Source organism: Oncorhynchus clarkii, chromosome 29 (assembly GCF_045791955.1).
Source record: "Oncorhynchus clarkii lewisi isolate Uvic-CL-2024 chromosome 29, UVic_Ocla_1.0, whole genome shotgun sequence".
Classification (NCBI taxonomy): domain Eukaryota; kingdom Metazoa; phylum Chordata; class Actinopteri; order Salmoniformes; family Salmonidae; genus Oncorhynchus; species Oncorhynchus clarkii.
The window spans coordinates 1613334-1633481 of record NC_092175.1 but is presented as its reverse complement, the minus strand read 5'-3'; the positions used below and the strand labels follow the sequence as shown (position 1 = coordinate 1633481).

Here is a 20148-nt window from a genome sequence, read left to right as displayed (position 1 = left end):
GACCTTAATTAATTAATGCAAATTAATTACTTAAAAAATCATACAATGTGATTTTATGGATTTTTGTTTTAGATTCCGTCTCTCACAGTTGAAGTGTACCTATGATAAAATTTACAGACCTCTACATGCTTTGTAAGTAGGAAAACCTGCAAAATCGGCAGTGTCAAATACTTGTTCTCCCCACTGTATGTATGCTAAGTATGCTATTATTTACCTTTTATATTCTACACAATGTCATATATGCACAGGAGTAATCCCCCCCTCTCTATCTCATTTTCTTTCTCTTCCCTCTTTCTGTGTCCAGTTCAAGATGTTGAACAGGGAGCTGTCTAACCTGTCTCAGATGAGTTGCTCGGGGACCCAGGTCTCTGAGTTCATCTCCAGAACCTTCTTAGGTAAGACTGACTGCCCTTGCTGTTTGGTTGTCAGTACTTATAACAACAAGTACATGTAAAGAGTCTCAATCACTCAGTCCACAAAAATGTCCCCTGAAACTGAAACTCCCAATAGCCGAAAAGCCTCCAAATAATTTTGGTATTGGGCAATTCCACGATAACAGAATTACACTGAGACTCTGATTTTTCACTTTAAAATGTATGTTAAACAAAAAACATTGCTTTTAAAGTTTAACAAACCATACAACTCTATGCACAATGACTACTTTCAACAATTTACACAGTAAAACAAATAAACAATTACAGGAAAAATATGCAGATGCAAAGTTTAGTAACAGAATGATGGTAAAATATCCCTCAGTTTTAATCTGTTACCCAACTTTGTATCTGCACAGTTCTTCCTGTAAATGTGTTTTTATTTTTTTTTAAATCGGTGAAATTGTTAAGTAGTCCGTAGAGTTCTGTGGTTTGTTAAACTTTGAAATCAATGTTTTTTGTTTGGTATACTTTTTGCTATACCATTCTCAGTGTAAATCCGTTACGGAATTGCCCTATAACAATCCATATCGTTTGATAAAATGTAACCATGTTTGTTTAGTCAATGAGGACCAATCCTAACCTGAGATCAGGGTGTGAAAATCAAGTCCCCAATTGACATCAATGCATGATTTATTGGAGAGTGTGATCTCAAGTTAGGCTTCAGCCAACAAGCATTAAATATGCAACAACAACAAATAACTTTGTGTATTGTCTAACAGTCCCTCCCTCTCGTCCTATATCTATCCCCTCATTCCTTCACTCTTCCCCAGACAAGCAGCATAGCGCGGAGAGGCCATGCCCCGAGATGCAGAAAGTGAAGACGGACAAGAAGAATGCCAAGCCCATGATTCAGATGAGTGGTGTGAAGACCACTAGCCTCTCCAACTCTAATATACCCCCCTTTGGGGTCAAGGCCGGGACAGACGACAAACTGGCAACGGTGAAGGAGCATTTTGACATTATATTGACATTTTAGTCATTTTGCAGACGCTCTTAGCTTCTCTTAGCCAGAGCGACTTACAATCAGGGTATTCAACTAAGGTAGATAAAACAATCAGATATAGGAGCAGTCTTTTGGTGGCGCTTTTGTTTTACAGACTAAAGTCAACTATTTATCTGTTATGAACTTAGGAAAGAAATACTGTTGTGCCCTTGAGGAAGGAACTTAAAGATGCAGTCTGGGATCACAACATATCATAATCATAACATATCACACACATTTAATGTTGTTGTTACAATGTGGAACATATCATGTGGCTCAGTTGGTAGAGAATGGTGCTGGCAACACCAGGGTTGTGGGTTCAAATCCCACGGGGGACTAGTATGGAAATGTTTGCACTCACTACTGTAAGTTGCTCTGGATAAGAGCGTCTGCTAAGTTATTGATGTAATACACAATTGTGCACCACGTTAACCTCTAGCTACATAATGTCCTTTTGAGTTTTGCCTGGGCCTTTCTCTGGACTTTTGTAATTTTCCCAAGGTGAAGTGTAGCCTGACCCGGGCCTCTTCATTGTTGTATCACTCTATTTTTATTCTAGTCATTTTCCCTCCTACAGTACTATAGTACTTTCCCTACTATAGTTCCATTATAGTACTTTACAGCACCATCGTAGCTAGCTGGAGATGACCACCAGAGCTAACCCATGTTCTTGTGCTTATTAAACGTCTAGCACGAATCACCACTTCAGATTTAGGCCAAAATCAATCAAGTTGCTGGTGATAGGATGCCTAAAAGTGTCACCTCAGTAAATTTCCCATATAGTGATATGGACTAAATTGATTCTATTGAGATCCAGGTAATAGAATGGCTTTAATTAAAGGGTCACCTATATAATGCTACGCCACAGTGGATTGCTGATTGGCATACAGGGCATGTGGTAATACGGGAGATTGGCTGGATTCAACCAAACATGCTATGTGGTGTGAATACCCAATCCAGAAAAGTAACGAAGTAGCTGTGATGATACACCCTATATTATTAAGATGATACTGGCTTCGCGTTATTTGTCTCTTAATTGTCTGTTGTTAGACTGTGATACAGACATTGTCTCGAAACATCTTTACTTAGAATGTGATTTTGTACAGCGCAGTACGGATAAACCTACAATGTTGTTTTGGTTGAATTCCAGACTATACCGGAGTTATGCATTTTTGTCATGGAAAATGTGTTATTGTGTATTAATGTATATCATTTCTCCTTATAATACACTAGATGTCAAAAGTATGTGGATACCCTTTCAAATTTGTGGATTCTGCTATTTCAGCCAGACCCATTGCTGACAGGTGTATAAAATCAAGCACACAGCCATACAATCTCCGTAGACAAACATCGGCAGTAGAACGGCCCATACTGAAGGGCTCAGTGAATTTCAACGTGGCACCGTCATAGGATGCCACTTTTCCAACAAGTCACTTCATCAAATTCCTTCCCTGCTAGCGCTGTACCGGTCAACTGTCAGTGCTGTTATTGTGAAGTGGAGACGTCTACGAGCAACAACTGTTCAGCCGCAAAGTGGTAGGCCACACAAGCTTACAGAATGGGATTGCCGAGTGCTGAAGGGCGTATAGCATGTAAAAATCATCTGTCCTCGGTTTCAACACTCACTACCGAGTTCTTAACTGCCTCTGGAAGCAACATCAGCACAATAACTGTTCGTAGGGAGCTTCATGAAATGGGTTTCCATGGCTGAGCAGCCTCACACAAGCCTAACATCACCATGCACAATGCCAAGCGTCGGCTGGAGTGGTGCAAAGCTCACCTCCATTGGACTCTGGAACAGTGGAAACGCTGCACCATCTGAATTATGCTTCACATTCTGACAGTCCGATGGACGAATCTGGGTTTGGTGGATGCCAGAAGAACCTTACATGCCCCAATGCATAGTGTCAACTGTAAAGTTTGGAGGAGGAGGAATAATGGTCTGGGGCTGTTATTCATGTTCCGGGCTAGGCCCCTTGGTTCCAATGAAGGGAAATATTAACACTACAGCATACAATGACATTCTAGACGATTCTGTGCTTCCAACTGTGTGGCAACAGTTTGGGGCCCTGTCCTGTTTCAGCATGACAATGCCCCCGTGCACAAAGCAAGGTCCATACAGAAATGGTTTGTCGAGATTGGTGTGGAAGAACTTGATTGGCCTGCACAGAGCCCTAACCTCAACACCATCGAACACCTTTGGGATTAATTGGAACGCTGACTGTGAGTCTACTACTATTGTGGCTGAATGGAAGCAAGTCCCCGCAGCAATGTTCCAACATCTAGTGAAAGCCTTCCCAGAGGAGTGGAAGCTGTTATAGCAGCAAAAGGGGGGACCAACTCCATATCAATGCCCACCATTTTGGAATGAGATGTTTGCCGAGCAGGTGTCCACATACTTTTGGCCAGGTAGTGTATGTTTGGAGGAAAGTGGTGTGTCTAAAACGGGCCATGATGTCTGATTTCAGGAGCTTGAGGACATCAATAAATGGGGCCTTAATCTTTTCAAAGTCACAGAGCTTTCGGGGAACCGGCCTTTAACAGTAATGATGCACACAATTTTTCAGGTAAGAACGTTTATACGAATTTACTGTGTGTGTGTGTCGGAGTAGTATGTGTGAATAGCTGTCAGTTGACCCATAATTCTGACATTATGTCTCATGTTCTCTCATTTTCAGGAAAGACATTTATTTAAAACATTCAAAATACCATTAGACACTTTTATAACTTACCTGATGACTCTAGAAGACTATTACCATGGCGATTTAGCCTATCACAATAACATCCATGCTGCTGATGTCACCCAATCCACTCACGTGCTTCTGTCCACGCCTGTTCTAGAGGTAGGGGAATGTACCATCTCCGTTTCTTTATGGGGGGAAACTTTGTTGGTAGGATTTGATACTGTCAATATGGCCACCTCTTAACTTTTTTGCTTATGTTCTGTTAATAATATTGTGTTTTTAACACAGCAATTATATCTGTTTTTATATTTGTCTTGTTTAAAACTTGCTTTAAATGTAACCTGAGTTGTGTTCATTAGGGCAGGCAACAGAAAACGGTTTAAAACATTTTGCAATGGATAACAAAGATCATAGTTTCTTATTCGACAAGTCCAGGTAGTCCCTCTCTGTTTTCTTCCCTTTTGAATGACCCTGGTTTTGATGGATTGAACAGTGAAGTTCATACAGTGAGATTGTGTTCATTGTTTTGTTGTGCTCATATTACACCTCTTGTCTTCGCAGGCTGTGTTCACAGACCTGGAAATCCTTGCTGCCATCTTTGCCAGTGCTATTCATGACGTAGACCACCCGGGGGTCTCCAACCAGTTTCTCATCAGTACCAGTGAGTGGTCTTTCCCATGCTTTGCAGTTATGAGCTTTTCGACCTCACATGACATGCCGTTTTTGCCTTTTATCGCAGTGCTAAAGTAGATGGCTGTTTTAAGATGAGCTTTTCTCTTCAAATCAATTTTTATTTTTCACATACACATATTTAGTAGATGTTATTGCGGGTGTGTCGAAATGCTTGTCTTTGAGTGATTATTTTACAAACATAGTGTGTAAAAGAATTGGATCCATTGCACTTCGGGGAATCCCCTTCATTAGACACGCAGACAGGAGGCGATGACTCCATATGAGTTCATTGTGGAGGACACAAAGAGACTTCTATCATTCCGAGAGAGAGAGTGTGAGTGAGTGAGTTGGCTGGGAGACATGGTACTCACAGTTATAAATACATACAGTTATCTACCAATGGGAAAAACATGTAGCCTGGTCCCAGATCTGTTTGTGCTGTATAATCATCTCCTATGGACATGAACAACTTTAGCGTGACAATGACCGTATAGTTGGCAAGACAGCAAAAACAGATCTGGGACCAGGCTAGAAAATATTGCCTTGCAAGACAAATGAACTCAGTTCAAACTACATGGTATTGTAGATAGAATGAAGGGTACATTGATTCATATTGAAACCGGATTCATTGTCTTAGTATAAGATTATACAATGTTGGGATTGGACTGTCTGTTCTCTAGGCTGATTGACTGGGAGCGGATTTTGATCCTGACCAGTTACGCAATCCTGATATGACATAACATGTGTTAGCCTAGCCACCATGGCAACAAATTAATTGGACCATCCTTTGGAATCCGTGTGTGCGTGCGTGCGTCCATGTGAGCTTGCGTGGACACGCGTGTGTGTGATTTTGTGTGTGTGACTGTGCGCCTGCGTATGTGCAATAGATAGAGATATATATTTGACTTGTCTAGTCTAGAGTAGTAGGCATTGTGTGTTGTGTCTGAGAGTGTGCGCTTGTGCGTGTGTGTGTAGTAAAAGTGTCCCAATATGTTTCTTTGACTACTTGATTCACTTTATTCAATATGCAGCGTGCATGATTGTGGCAAAGAGAGGGAGTGAGATACCAAATCAAATCTACAGACACACACACACTCGCAAAAATGGACGTGCTTCTCTAGAAATACCTAATGAATATTACCCTGAAGTATGTTACTCTAATATTCAAAATGATGTCCGAAAAACTGCTTTCTAACCATGTGCTTTTATCTGTGTTTTCTCTCCAGACTCAGAGCTGGCCCTCCTGTACAATGACTCGTCAGTCCTGGAGAACCACCACCTGGCCGTGGGCTTCAAGCTGCTGCAGGAAGAGAACTGTGACATCTTCCAGAACCTGACCAAAAAACAGCGTCAGTCGCTCCGGAAAATGGTCATAGACATAGTGAGTGGGATGGATGGGTGGTTGGGTGGATGAACCTAGCTAGTAAAGGGATGAATTAATTAATGAGTGAGTGATACAGATATGAATATTGCAAAATATTTGTCAAATGAAAGTGAGTGAGTTCCAGTTTAGCACCCAATTCAACATGTTGTTATTTGTCCCTGTAGGTACTAACTACTGACATGTCCAAGCACGTGAATCTTCTGGCGGACCTGAAGACCATGGTGGAGACCAAGAAAGTCACCAGCTCTGGAGTTCTACTACTAGATAACTACAATGACAGGCTACAGGTTGGCTGCTACTTCACATATCGTCACCCTGCAGGCAAAACTGGTCGCAATTACGTCTTTTGTAATGTCATGGTCAGGTTGTAGAAAGTGTCATTGAATACCGCTTGCACACTCTTTCCTGCTTCTAGCTGAAATAGGGTGTAATCATTAGTCCAACAGTTGCAAACCAGTGTTTCTATTGGAGAAATTCAGATATGTTTATCCCCGTTTTGTTCAGTTTGCTTCCGTTTTTCAGATTTAAAAAAATAAGAAAAAGTTCAACATTATTTTTTTCAACACCCCTGATCACACGTAAACACAGTTCACTTTCATAGTAGCCACGTTGTATTCCTTCAATGCTCTCTCCTTCTCTCACCTTGTCCCTTCTCTTGTGGACTTCAATGCACAACACATCAGCTCTGTGACCAGGCGAAAACCTTTCCAAGCCAAACCGCTACACACAGCCTACATCATTGTCACCATATTAGCTAAAGTAACGTCCTAGTCAGCATAGCTAATAGAACTAACGCGTTTGTAAACCAGCTACAATCATGCAGTAAAGTTAAAGTGTATAGTCAGTAAGCAGTTACACCGGGGGGCCCCGGTGGAAATAAATGAGTAATACCAAAAGCTTACCTTTACTTGGAAGAGTTCCAGTGTTGTGTTGGATAGTCATAGCCAGCTAGCTAACATAGCATCCCTCTGTCATAGCCAGCTAGCTAACATAGCATCCCTCTGTCATAGCCAGCTAGCTAACATAGCATCCCTCTGCCATAGCCAGCTAGCTAACATAGCATCCCTCTGTCATAGCCAGCTAGCTAACATAGCATCCCTCTGTCATAGCCAGCTAGCTAACATAGCATCCCTCTGATATAGCCAGCTAGCTAACATAGCATCCCTCTGTCATAGCCAGCTAGCTAACATAGCATCCCTCTGTCATAGCCAACTAGCTAACATAGCATCCCTCTGTCATAGCCAGCTAGCTAACATAGCATCCTTCTGTCATAGCCAACTAGCTAACAGCATCCCTCTGTCATAGCCAACTAGCTAACATAGCATCCCTCTGTCATAGCCAACTAGCTAACATAGCATCCCTCAGTCATAGCCAACTAGCTAACATAGCATCCCTCTGTCATAGCCAGCTAGCTAACATAGCATCCCTCTGTCATAGCCAACTAGCTAACATAGCATCCCTCTCACATAGCCAACTAGCTAACATAGCATCCCTCTGTTTGAGCAGGGTGTTTCAGTAGGTTAAACTAGCTAGCTGCATTTGCTAGCTAAATAAGTGAAATGACAAAATCTTTCTCTCTGGCTTCTTCATTTTGGAAGAAATTAATTTACTCAAAACTGTTCAACTATTGTTTTTCTCTCTCTTTGAGTCAACTACTCATCACATTTTATACACTGCAGTGCTAGCTATCTGTGGCTTATGCTTTCAGTACTAGATTAATTATTTGATCCTTTGATTGGGTGGACATGTCAAGCGCTCTAACTGTGTAACTCTATGGGAAGGGGTGAGAACGATGAGCCTCCTAGGTTTTGTATTGAATAACTTTTTTTATGTTTTACAATTTACATTTTTATGAAATTCACTGAGGAGGATGGTCCTCCCCTTCCTCCTCTGAAGAGCCTCCACTGACACACACAATCATATTAGAACATTAATAGTGTGAGAAAGAAGATAACCTGCAGGGCTCCAGTAGTGTCTCCAGGTTCTGCAGTTTCTCCAGTTCAGCTGTGGTTGGCATGGTGATGTTTGTTTTCTGTTGGGCCAGAGCATCTCTCAGTGGTTGTTGGTTTCTGTGGACACGCTTGACCATTTCCAGAGTGGAATTACATCTTGTTGTGAGTGACCCATTTGTAACTTGCTGTTGTCCTAGCTCTGCAGAATTTGGTGGGCTGTGTTGGAAATGCACACATTGTTTTCTGCATTTGACTAAGGCCTTGTCAAACCCAACATTGTGATGGACCTTTGGAGACTGTGCGCAGTGCAGGACAGGTGTTCAATAGGCAGATGTCTCGCAGCTGCAATTATGTTCCGTGCACTGCCTGTGCAAAGTGTGGTAACTTTTTTTTCCAATGTTTGACTGCTTTGCAACATCCATGAAATGGTCTGCGCACTTTTCAGCATAGTACCTCTCTTCTGTCTTGAATACGGCCAGAGCGTGTGAATTCCTCAATGTGGTGCGCAGTAACCCCAAGCGAGTTGTGGTTACTCACCAAAGTCCAGTGCTCTCCCATGAGAGCAACAGCTGTTGCATGTTTCAACTGCTCCGCTTTCGTACAGCTCGTGTGTTCTTGTAACAACGGTGGCTCTGGCTCTCGAGGGTAACTCATAAGTTGAGTCGTTTGATGCGATCTGAACGATGTCCCTCAAGCCTTTGTCCTCCACAATGTGGACTGGCCTGCAAACTGTAGCTATCCACTTGTCTATAGCTTGTGCTAGCTTGCTGCTCGTCGACATGTCCATAGGCCTCCGGCGCGCAAACACTTCTAGCTAAGCCTGCCCTCACTAGCATTCTCCATCATTCAGTCATACAAGTAGCTAGCCAGTGGTTGTCATGCTGCATGCTGGGTCAAACTAAGAACATATGTTAATTTTGTGACTACATCTTTACCTGACCCTCTCCTTCTCTCCCTTCCTCTCTCTTGGGGCCTGCAGAATGTTTTATGTGCCGTTGATAATGCGAGAGGTTTACAGTTGATCTTTTAATCATTGCTTCTTTTGCTGTTTTACATATGTGAGGGCTGAAATGTGATGGTTGTTCATGTGTTTGCATAAAGGGGATTTTCTATTCTAATTCTCTCTCCAGGTACTCCAGAACATAGTGCACTGTGCAGACCTCAGTAATCCCACCAAGCCCCTGCAGCTGTACCGCCAGTGGACCGACCGCATTATGGAAGAGTTCTTCAGCCAGGGGGACAGGGAGAGGGAGAGAGGCATGGAGATCAGCCCCATGTGTGACAAACACAACACGTCTTTCCAGAAGAACCAGGTAAGTACAGTACACACATATAGTGTATATACACATGTGCACAAGAGCGCCCACACACACACAAAGAAAGTCAATATCTGACCTGACAATTTATTTCAGTACAAACTCAAGCTGATACACATTTTCTCTCCAGGTGGGGTTCATCGACTGCATCGTCCACCCACTGTGGGAGACCTGGGCTGACCTGGTGCACCCTGACGCCCAGGACATCCTGGAGACTCTGGAGGACAACAGGGAGTGGTACAAGAGCACCATCGCCCAGAGCCCCTTGCCCACCCCGAACAAATCTGACCACAGCTGCCTCCCTGGGGCCGAATTGAAGTTCGAGCTCACACTGGAGGAGGACAGAGACGGACACGGAGAAAGACAGCGGGAGTCAACCGGAGGAGGGGGAAGAGGAGAAGAATAGTTGTGACTCGAAAAACGCTGTACCGAGTATGGTGGAGTTGGTGGAGGGAGAGGGGAAAGAGAAAGAGAAGGGCGAGGAGGAGCAGAGAGGAGCTGATACATAGCAGCAGGTAAAACGGTGCGGGTTGCCAAACTGCGAAAGAGAGACTGTCACGTTACAACAACATCAAGGGATGAGGTGAATACTAGTAATTGCCATGATGTCAGTAACACTGAGTCATCATGAGTTCCAAAGTGCACATTGCCCTGCTCAAGCCCAGGCCTCTCCTCACTACACTCCGACTAGATGCGATATGGGGGCACAGACCCCCCCCCCCCCCCCTCCTCCCCTCCCCTTAAGACTCTCTTCCTTGGAGCTCCACACTTTTGCACTCAAGAAAATGTGTCAACTTTATTGACTCCATTTTTGTTTACGTTCTTGTTTGTTCGGCCTGTCTGGAGTGAGGTGTATGTCTGTCGATGCCCAGTGGATTTGAGTTCAAAGGCCAAACTCCACCTCCCACCTCTCCTCTAGCTCCTCACTTCTAGTCAGTGCAGGAAGTGTTATTTGATTCCCTGACTGAGCACATGGGCAACAAATAAGATGCTTGGAACAGTCCCAACTGTAGCATCATTGGAGGACAGACAAAGACGGGGAAAGATGGACTGCAAGGTGACCCCAGTCCACTAACACGATCTGAAAAACCTATATTAAAACCTATATAAAAACCTATATTAAAACCTATAAAAAAAACTATATAAAAAACTATATAAAAACCTATATTAAAACCTATATTAAAAACTATATAAAAACCTATATAAAAACCTATATTAAAACCTATATTAAAACCTATAAAAAAAACTATATTAAAAACTATATAAAAACCTATATAAAAACCTATATTAAAACCTATATTAAAACCTATATAAAAACCTATATTAAAACTTATATTAAAACCTATATTAAAACCTATATAAAAACCTATATTAAAACTTATATTAAAACCTATATTAAAACCTATATAAAAACCTATATAAAAACCTATATAAAAACCTATATTAAAACCTATATTAAAACCTATAAAAAAAAACTATATTAAAACCTATATTAAAACCTATATAAAAACCTATATTAAAACCTATATTAAAACCTATAAAAAAACCTATATTAAAACCTATATTAAAACCTATATAAAAACCTATATTAAAACCTATATTAAAACCTATATAAAAACCTATATTAAAACTTATATAAAAACCTATATAAAAACCTATATTATAAGGAGAGACAAAGACATATGTTGCGAGATGATTTCAAAGATAGCTTTTTTTCTGAAGTTCGACTTCCTTGAAAACGTACTGGTAGAAAATACAGCCAAAACGCTGATTTTGACCTCAGTTTTGTACGTAAAACAGACATTTTTCTAGATTGTACTTTTGCTAACAGAGAGACAGAAAGAGAAAAGGCAGAGGAAGATGTTCAATTGAGAATCGTTGTAATTTATTGCAACCATTTGGAGAAGAGGTGTGTAGCATCATAATGGGTGTGGTCTTTCCTGCAATGTGTGCTTGTACTGAGTAGATATGACTAAGGTCTTTGCTTTTTTTGTTGTCTTTTATAACGTCTCACCCAGGTATTTCAGATAGTGGTATCTTATATGAACGTGTGGTATTCTGCTTGAGAGCTTTGGGGTTATTCCTGTAACTTTACTGCAGGTTTAAATTTACCACCTGTTTTTATTTTTCAAAACACAAAGAAGCTGGTAACTACTGACCTTAAGAATATTATACTAATAATAATTATGAATAATGTGCGTATGCCATTTTTCCATTTGAATATGATATGTCTTGTAAACATCCTGAGTATGATGCATGTAGCGATCAGTTCTATCCAAATAGACTATTCAATCTATCTATACATTGTTAAATATGTTTTGAAATAGGTGGTACATGTTTCTCAGCTGTTAAAGGTAGAGTCAGCAATATGACATATATTTATTTATCTGTTATTTTACCAGGTAAGTTGACTGAGAACACATTCTCATTTGCAGCAACAACCTGGGGAATCGTTACAGGGGAGAGGAGGGGGATGAATGAGCCAATTGTAAACTGGGGATTATTAGGTGACCGTGGTGGTTTGAGGGCCAGATTGGGAATTTAGCCAGGACGCCGGGGTTAACACCCCTACTCTTACAATAAGTGCCGTGGGATCTTTAATGACCTCAGAGAGTCAGGACACCCGTTTAACGTCCCATCCGAAAGACGGTACCCTACACAGGGCAGTGTCCTGGGGGATTGGGATATTTTTTTTAGACCAGAGGAAAGAGTGCCTCCTACTGGCCCTCCAATACCATTTCCAGCCGCATCTGGTCTCCCATCCAGGGACTGACCAGGACCAACCCTGCTTAGCTGCATACCACTGCAAGCTAGCAGTGGTATGCAGGGTGGTATGCTGCTGGCAATAAGCAGAAAGTAAACAGCAAAGTGGGTTAATTTCCGTAACAACTAAGAGTGTTGAAACGCTGTTTTGGTCCCGTGGCAACCACGTTGTGAACGCGTGAAGCAAACTCATGCAGATGCGCCGATAATATGTGTGACTGTGCGAGAGCGAAGTCATTCATCTTGCTCATCGCAATATCTGTGGTGCTGCTCATGGCAATGTCATTTCGCCGACTCTATCTTTAAGGTTTATGAATAACCCCCATTGACCTTCAGTAAGCCTCCATAAACATTTCTAGTTCTCAACAGCATTGGGGAGTAGTGAACTGCATTTCGTTCAGCTAGTAATTTAACTACAATTTGCAGTATGACTAAATTCAAATCTAGGTAGTATTTTCAGCAGTTAATTACTTTTTTTGCCAGGTGTAGCAAACTACTGGAATTACACACTACTTGTTTAGCTAAAATAAAATATATTTTACTTAACTAAAATTACTTTGAAAATGTAGTTCACTACATCCAAACTAATTTGTGAAAGATGATTTGATCATATGTAAATCTAAATTGCAAGGTCAGTTCACTTTGGGGTCATGTGTAATTTTGCCTATTAAACACAAAAACAATGTTTAAAGTGAGAATTGTGCAGATCTGATGACGAAAAAGAAAGGAAATTGTAGTTTACATAATTTGTAAATGTTTTAAGTCAAATCAAATTTTATTTGTCACATACACATGGTTAGCAGATGTTAATGCGAGTGTAGCGAAATGCTTGTGCTTCTAGTTCCGACAATGCAGTAATAACCAATGAGTAATCTACTGCAAAACCTAGTTAAATTACTAGTTGAATTACATATAGTTCACTATTCTCTACAACCGGTTAACATATCCTTGCAATTTGTTATCTATGAAATTTCAGATTTACATAAGTTTTCACCAAGTAGTTTGGATGAACTGAATTACTTTTTTTTTTTTTTTTCAAAGTAACAAAGGGTAGCTTTAGTGCAGCTTAATTATTCCATTGTGAAGTAACTGTTAGCTTGGTAAACTATATCTATTAAACTAAACTATTATCAATTATATCTGTTACACTTTAGAGTGCAGTCACATGATTATATTTTTTATATTTCGTCATTTCAAAACTTAAGTACAAAGGGATTTGAGCTAATGATTTCTTTAGTGTAAAACGTAAATAATAAGGGTGTAATAATATTTATGTATATATTTATACATACATACATACATACCATACATACAGTGCCTTCGGAAAGTATTCAGACCCCTTGACTTTTTCCACATTTTGTTAGGTTACAGCCTTATTTTAAAATTGATTAAATTGTTTTTTTTCCCTTATTAATCAACCTACACACAATAATGACAAGGCAAAAACAGGTTTTTAGACATTTTTGCTCATTTTATAACAATTTTAAAAAGGATAAATTGCATTTACATAAGTATTCAGACCCTTTACTCAGTACTTTGTTGAAGCAACTTTGGCAGCGATTACAGCCTAGAGTCTTCGTGGGTATGACGCTTGGCACACCTGTATTTGGGAGTTTCTCAATAATATTAAGGGATTAGAAATCTGTGGCTTAAAAACTAAGGTGTCATTGTACGCTGATGATTCATGTTTTATTTTAAAACCACAAATATAATCTCTCCACGGCCTCATAGAGGATCGATATAATTTTGCTAACTTCTCTGAATTAAAACCAAATGAACTATTAAGTAACTATATTACGTATTGGATCACAAAAAAAATGCACATTTTACATTACCGTGTAGTTTAGCAAATAAATGGTCTGATGAGGATGTGGACATACTCTGTCTGTACAAATCCCAAAAGAAAGAAATTATCTCACTCCAATATATTTTTATTGCTAACATGGACGGAAACCACCTGTCTATTTGTGAAAAAATCTTTAGTCATATCACAGTTTACCTATTTGCTTATGATTTTTGCCTACACCTAGTGACATGCTTTTTAAATTATATGAACAAAAAATACCTCTCACTAAAGGCATCAGTCCTACAAAAGTTATCCTTAAATCCTTAAATGGTTCTCTAGTAAATTAGTAAGATTGTTCTCTAGTAAATTAGTAAGAATGTCTCACCCCATGTTATAGAATGGCCCTTTTCCCTTTATTCACCTGCTCACTTTCGGTTGATTGAAAAGGAAATCATCTCCAAAATATCGTTATTTTCAGTTTAATCCACCTATAAAGACAAAACAAATAATATAACAAATATTGTGGTTGAACTCAAATATACTCACTGATTTAAAAAAACAAACATATTTTTCTAAGACATTTTTAAAAAAGGTATCATTTTAGTGAATGATATCATAAATAGGACTGGTGGAGTTGTCACACATGCAGATAACACAGACATATGGAAATGTCTGCTCTACCCAAAATTACAACCAACTAATTGCAGCGTTACCACAAAAATGGAAGAGGCAAGTAGAAGGGGGAAAAAGTAAGGAACTTGTCTGTCGGCCCTGTATTAAAGAACATAAATGTTTCAAGAAAAGTGTGATAAATAAAAACATATACCAATTTCATTTAAGGACCAAAAAACTGACAGCTGTGCCATATAGATTTTTGATGTACCCATTCCATGGCACATGGTTTATGAATTGACACGCAAAACACTGGATTCAAAACTTCAAATTTAACCATTTTAATTATTATACAAAATTCTTGCAACCAATAGAATGTTATATTAATGGGGGATACAATCTTCCCAGCTCTAAAGATTTTGCTGCGAGGAGGCAGAGTCATTAGATGACTTATTTTGGTATTGACCATGTGTAGCTCGTTTTTGGTCACAGGTCCAGGAATGGCTGAAGAATTGCAACATTTGCCTAGAAATAACACTGCAGATAGCAATACTGGGTGTTTTGAAAAGTCATAGTCAATCGATCAATAATATAATAATTATTTTAGAATCTGTAGAAGCTAAGAGAATAGAAAGGTTCAGTACTTTTGTCAAGCATCACAGCACAGTTGAAAAATATATGGCAAATAGAAATCCAAAATGGATGATGTTGAGAGACAGATGGGAGGGGTTGAATGGAGCTGAAGGGTGGAACTAAAAACAAGATAACCAATGTAAAACATACGGGGTCTGTAAAATGTATATAGGTTCAGAAATGTTGTGAAATAGCTCAATTACAAATAGAAATCAAACTGGATGGAAAAACAGAAAAAAGGAAGGACTAAAAACAAAACAAAATATAACTATTTGTAACTATATAACTATTTATAACTAATTGTAAAATAGATTGTGTCTGTAAAATGTGTATAAGATGTATAAACTGAAGGTAGAAGCCTAAGTGTTATTGTTTATTAGTTTACTCCAATTGGGGGAAGGGTTTGCGGGGAATAATAAAGGTATATTCAACAAAAAAAAAGTATGTAATATATCTATATAGTTGTGTGTGTATATGGATATGTATATTTACAAAAAAAGATATGGGAGATTGGAAATGATGCAGACAATTACATTGATGGAAGCAACAATCTTTCCGCAATATTAAGCTGATCCACCCCTTAAAAATTCAATAAAGAATTGAACATGGCTTTTAAAGTAAAACTCTTAATATTTTAATCTTGGATAATGCTCAATTTCTTTACGATTTAAATGACAGATTCTTACTCTATCCTCCTTAATGGTGTTGCCGTATTTGGAAAAGCTTGTGTTGATTGAATGTTTTATTTCTTATCCAACGTATAAATGCTCTTCTGTACAAAAAATGATAAAAGTGGATGAAATGAAATGAAACCTCACCTTAGAGCTTTTTCATTGGGGCACCAGGGGAGTGAGCCAAACTATACCAGGGTTGTATTCACTAGGCATAAAATGAAAGAAAACTGACTGCAACAGGGAATATTAATATTACAATATAACTATTGTGATTGGATGTATAATATTTAATCAAAGGGTGGATATGTTAAGGGAATTTTTATCAATGATGACTAATTATGTATACATTTCAATCAGGACTGACTAATCAGAATACTATTATGTTACTGTATATGTACTAATCAGAATACTATTATGTTGCTGTATATGTATGAGTTTTCTTTCTTGATCCCAGTACTGAATATAATGTGTGTAAATGTGGTCAAGTGTTAGAACAATGACTGTCTGTTCCTTGGTAGAAATGAATGAACGATATCTTCAGACTGGCTAGAATGCTTATCTACACGAGAAGACCTTGGCTCATAAATTATATTAAATTGGTAGAGAGACGGATGTGGGAAGGCTTGAGCTACAGCCTTTGTACTGGAACGGAGATGGCACGGGTTGGTGCTGAAACTAGTGATGTCATTTTCAGTTTGTAACCTGTGGTAAACTGTATCGTGTTCAGTACTCTCGTGAATAAACTCTGCTGATGGACTTTAAGACTGGGCTCTGTCCATTATTATAGAATAAGGGTCTTACAAATCCTTATGAATTGACAGAGTGTTTAATTTTAATTGGGTATTAAAACATAGAGCAATTTAATTCCTGTAACACTACTGAAGCCCTGCTTCAAAATCATCTGATTGAATTAGCAGAAAAGGATAATTACATATTAACAAGAATTATGAGCAAAACACATGGGATCTAACCTGGAATGCTGTCTAGCAGCACCACCAACTCCTCTTTTGCCTCGGTTTCCTCCTTTAGGACCTTCTACCGACAGAGTTGTATTGCTGGTACTATAACATATGAAGGTGAACATACATTTCATAGATTGTTTAAAATACATCAGAGTCATTTTTTTGCAAAATGATATAGAACACAATCCTGAACAATGGGTCTTCTCAACACTTAACTGATTTTCAGTCATACATGTATACCCTGACCCGGGCTGCATAGTAGAGGAGGGCATCACTGAGGGTGTCAACACGATGAGATGGTGTCATCTCTTTTGTGATCTTCCTAAAGTTTCTAAAGGTAGGTCCATAACCTCTCCAGCTGTTCTCCGTCAGCAAGCCCACTACCAGTCACACACCTGGTACCATCATTGACCTGAAATGTAAAGTACAATCAGAAACCATAATGAGCATTACAATGGATGGTGATGATTAATTAAGGGACTAGGACAAATTACAACTAGCTGTTTCTTAATACTGTTAGGGCCACTGTCTGTAATGAATTGTTTTTTAACAGAATAAATTATACCTTTAAATGAGGCTTCAGCTGGCATGCAATGTCAAAGTGAAGAAACGTTGTGATGTTTGGTCCCTGCATTGCTTTCAGGTCCCCCAGCAGGAACACAGCATTTGCAAACCTGAAATGACAGTTCAACATCAGTCATCGTAGCCAATGTTATATAACTAAAATACGTCAGCTACACATCTGAGGCATCAATCTATCTATCCATCCACATGTATCCATCAACATACTTCTCTCCTCTCTTCAGGTTCAGGAACTTCAGCGGATGCTCGTGCCTGCACGCCATCCCAAACACACCAGTTATGTCCAGGTTTGGATCGCAGCGGATCCCCGGCTTGAAATCCCGGGCACCCCTGTAAAATGAAGTGTTTAAGCATGAGTGAAAAAAGTCACGTTCACTAAGCAATTCAAGTTTCATCTAATCTGTTCAACTCTCCCCCCCCCCCCCCCCCCCCCCCCCCCCCCCCAAAAAAAATATGGACAGAATAGTTCAATGCTAGAGTCGCATCACCAAGGGTAAATGGCTTCTCCTGATTTCAATCCAACTATTTCTCCAACATTAGCCCAGCTGATGGTTATACACACACACACGTCACACATGTCACACAGAATAGATACTAACTGATTGTGAGATACATCCAATTCTTCAAAATCCAGTATACCTCAGTTGGCGTATCTGATGCTCCACCTACAAAGCAGTCGACTTTGTCACAAAATAACCACCCAGCATGTTTGGGACCCTCAATGCTGGTCCCAGACAATCTTTTCTCTAGGAAGCCCAAATAGGGCATCACCTGCAATAATTTGATGACAGTTTTTCTTTAAAACAATAATGCAAATCATTAATTATACAAAATTATTAGGGATACAGGGAATGGACATTTGCAAGGGGATTACTTTTGCACGCCCAATTTTTCAGTTTTTGTTTGTTAAAAAAGTTTGAAATATCCAATAAATGTCGTTCCACTTCATGATTGTGTCCCACTTGTTGTTGATTCTTCACAAAAAAATACAGTTTTATATCTTTATGTTTGAAGCCTGAAATGTGGCAAAAGGTCGCAAAGTTCAAGGGGGCCGAATACTTTCGCAAGGCACTGTACTTGCCCAAGCCTCCCCAGCTTCTCCTTCACCCAAATCCAGATAGCTGATGTTCTGAAAGAGCTGCAAAACCTGGACCCATACAAATCAGCTGGCCTAGACTATCTGGACCCTCTCTTTCTAAAATGATCCGCCGCCATTGTTGCAACCCCTATTACTAGTCTGTTCAACTTCTCTTTCGTATCATCCGAGATTCCTAAAGACTGGAAAGCTGCCGCGGTCATCCCCCTCTTCAAAGGGTGAGACACTCTAGACCCAAATTGCTACAGACCTATATCGATCCTGCCCTGCTATTCTAAAATCTTTGAAAGCCACGGTAACAAACAGATCAATGACCATTTCGAATCCCACCGTACCTTCTCCGCTGTGCAATCTGGTTTCCGAGCCGGTCACGGGTGCACCTCAGCCACGCTCAAGGTACGAAACAATATCATAACCGCCATCGATAAAAGACAGTACTGTGCAAACGTCTTTATCGACATGGCCAAGGCTCTCGACACTGTCAATCACCGTATTCTTATCGGCAGACTCAACAGCCTTGGTTTCTCCAATGATTGGTTCACCAACTACTTCTCAGTTCAGTGTGTCAAATCGGTGGGCCTGTTGTCCGGACCTCTGGCAGTCTCTGGGGGTACCACAGGGTTACATTTTCGGGCCGACTCTTTTCTCTGTATACATCAATGATGTCGCTCTTGCTGCGGGTGATTCCTTGATCCACCTCTAGTCAGATGACACCATTCTGTATACATCTGGCCCTTCATTGGACACTGTGTTAACAAACCTCCAAACGAGCTTCAATGCCATACAACACTCCTTCCATGGCCTCCAACTGCTCTTAAATTTCAAAGATTTTACTGTGTTAGAATGAAATCAGTCAATTGAAAAAAATTAATTAGGCCCTAATTAGGCCCTAATCCATGGATATCAGATGACTGGGAATACAGATCTGCATCTGTTGGTCACAGACACCTTAAAACAAGGTAGGGGCGTGGATCAGAAAACCAGTCAGTATCTGGTGTGACCACCATTTGCCACATGAAGCATGACACATCTCCGTCGCAAAGAGTTGATCAGGCCGGTTGGACGTACTGCCAAATTCTCTAAAACGACGTTCGAGGCGGCTCATGGTAGAGAAATGAACATTTGATTAACTTACAATAGCTCTGGTGCACATTAATGAAGTCTGCATGCCAATTGCATGCTCCCTCAAAACTTGAGATATCTGTAGCATTGTGTTGTGTGACAAAATGCACATTTTAGAGTGGCCTTGTATTGTCCCCATCACAAGGTGTACCTGTGTAATGATCATGCCGTTTAATCAGCTTCTTGATATGCCACACCTGTCAGATGGGTGGATTACCTTGGCAAAGGAGAAATGCTCACTAACAGGGATGTAAACAAATTTGTGGACACAATTTGAGCATATGGAACATTTCTTGGATCTTTTATTTCAGCTCATGAAACATGGGACCAACACTTTACATGTTGAGTTTATATTTTTGTTCAGTATATAAACCTGTTAAATAAATCCATATTGCCAGGATTTTACAGCTCAATGTCAGGACAGTCTACAACCCTAGTGTCAGTGGTGGAAAGTATTAGTCATTTTCTGGGGCTACTTTACTTTTAATATTTTT

General features: G+C 39.9%; 1 protein-coding gene across 1 annotated transcript in view; it reads left to right on the top strand.

The window, feature by feature from the left end:
* The window catches only part of LOC139387925 (3',5'-cyclic-AMP phosphodiesterase 4D-like), a 65231-nt gene extending 55388 nt beyond the window's left edge, over positions 1 to 9843 (top strand). The window contains exons 7-15 of the mRNA XM_071134309.1: positions 305 to 395; positions 1205 to 1374; positions 3885 to 3983; positions 4095 to 4259; positions 4662 to 4761; positions 5999 to 6153; positions 6321 to 6443; positions 9239 to 9421; positions 9555 to 9843. Of these exons, the coding sequence (XP_070990410.1) occupies positions 305 to 395; positions 1205 to 1374; positions 3885 to 3983; positions 4095 to 4259; positions 4662 to 4761; positions 5999 to 6153; positions 6321 to 6443; positions 9239 to 9421; positions 9555 to 9830 (1362 nt within the window). The 3' untranslated portion in view covers positions 9831 to 9843. The remainder of the gene's footprint in view (positions 1 to 304; positions 396 to 1204; positions 1375 to 3884; positions 3984 to 4094; positions 4260 to 4661; positions 4762 to 5998; positions 6154 to 6320; positions 6444 to 9238; positions 9422 to 9554) is intronic.
* Positions 9844 to 20148: the final 10305 nt, after the last annotated feature.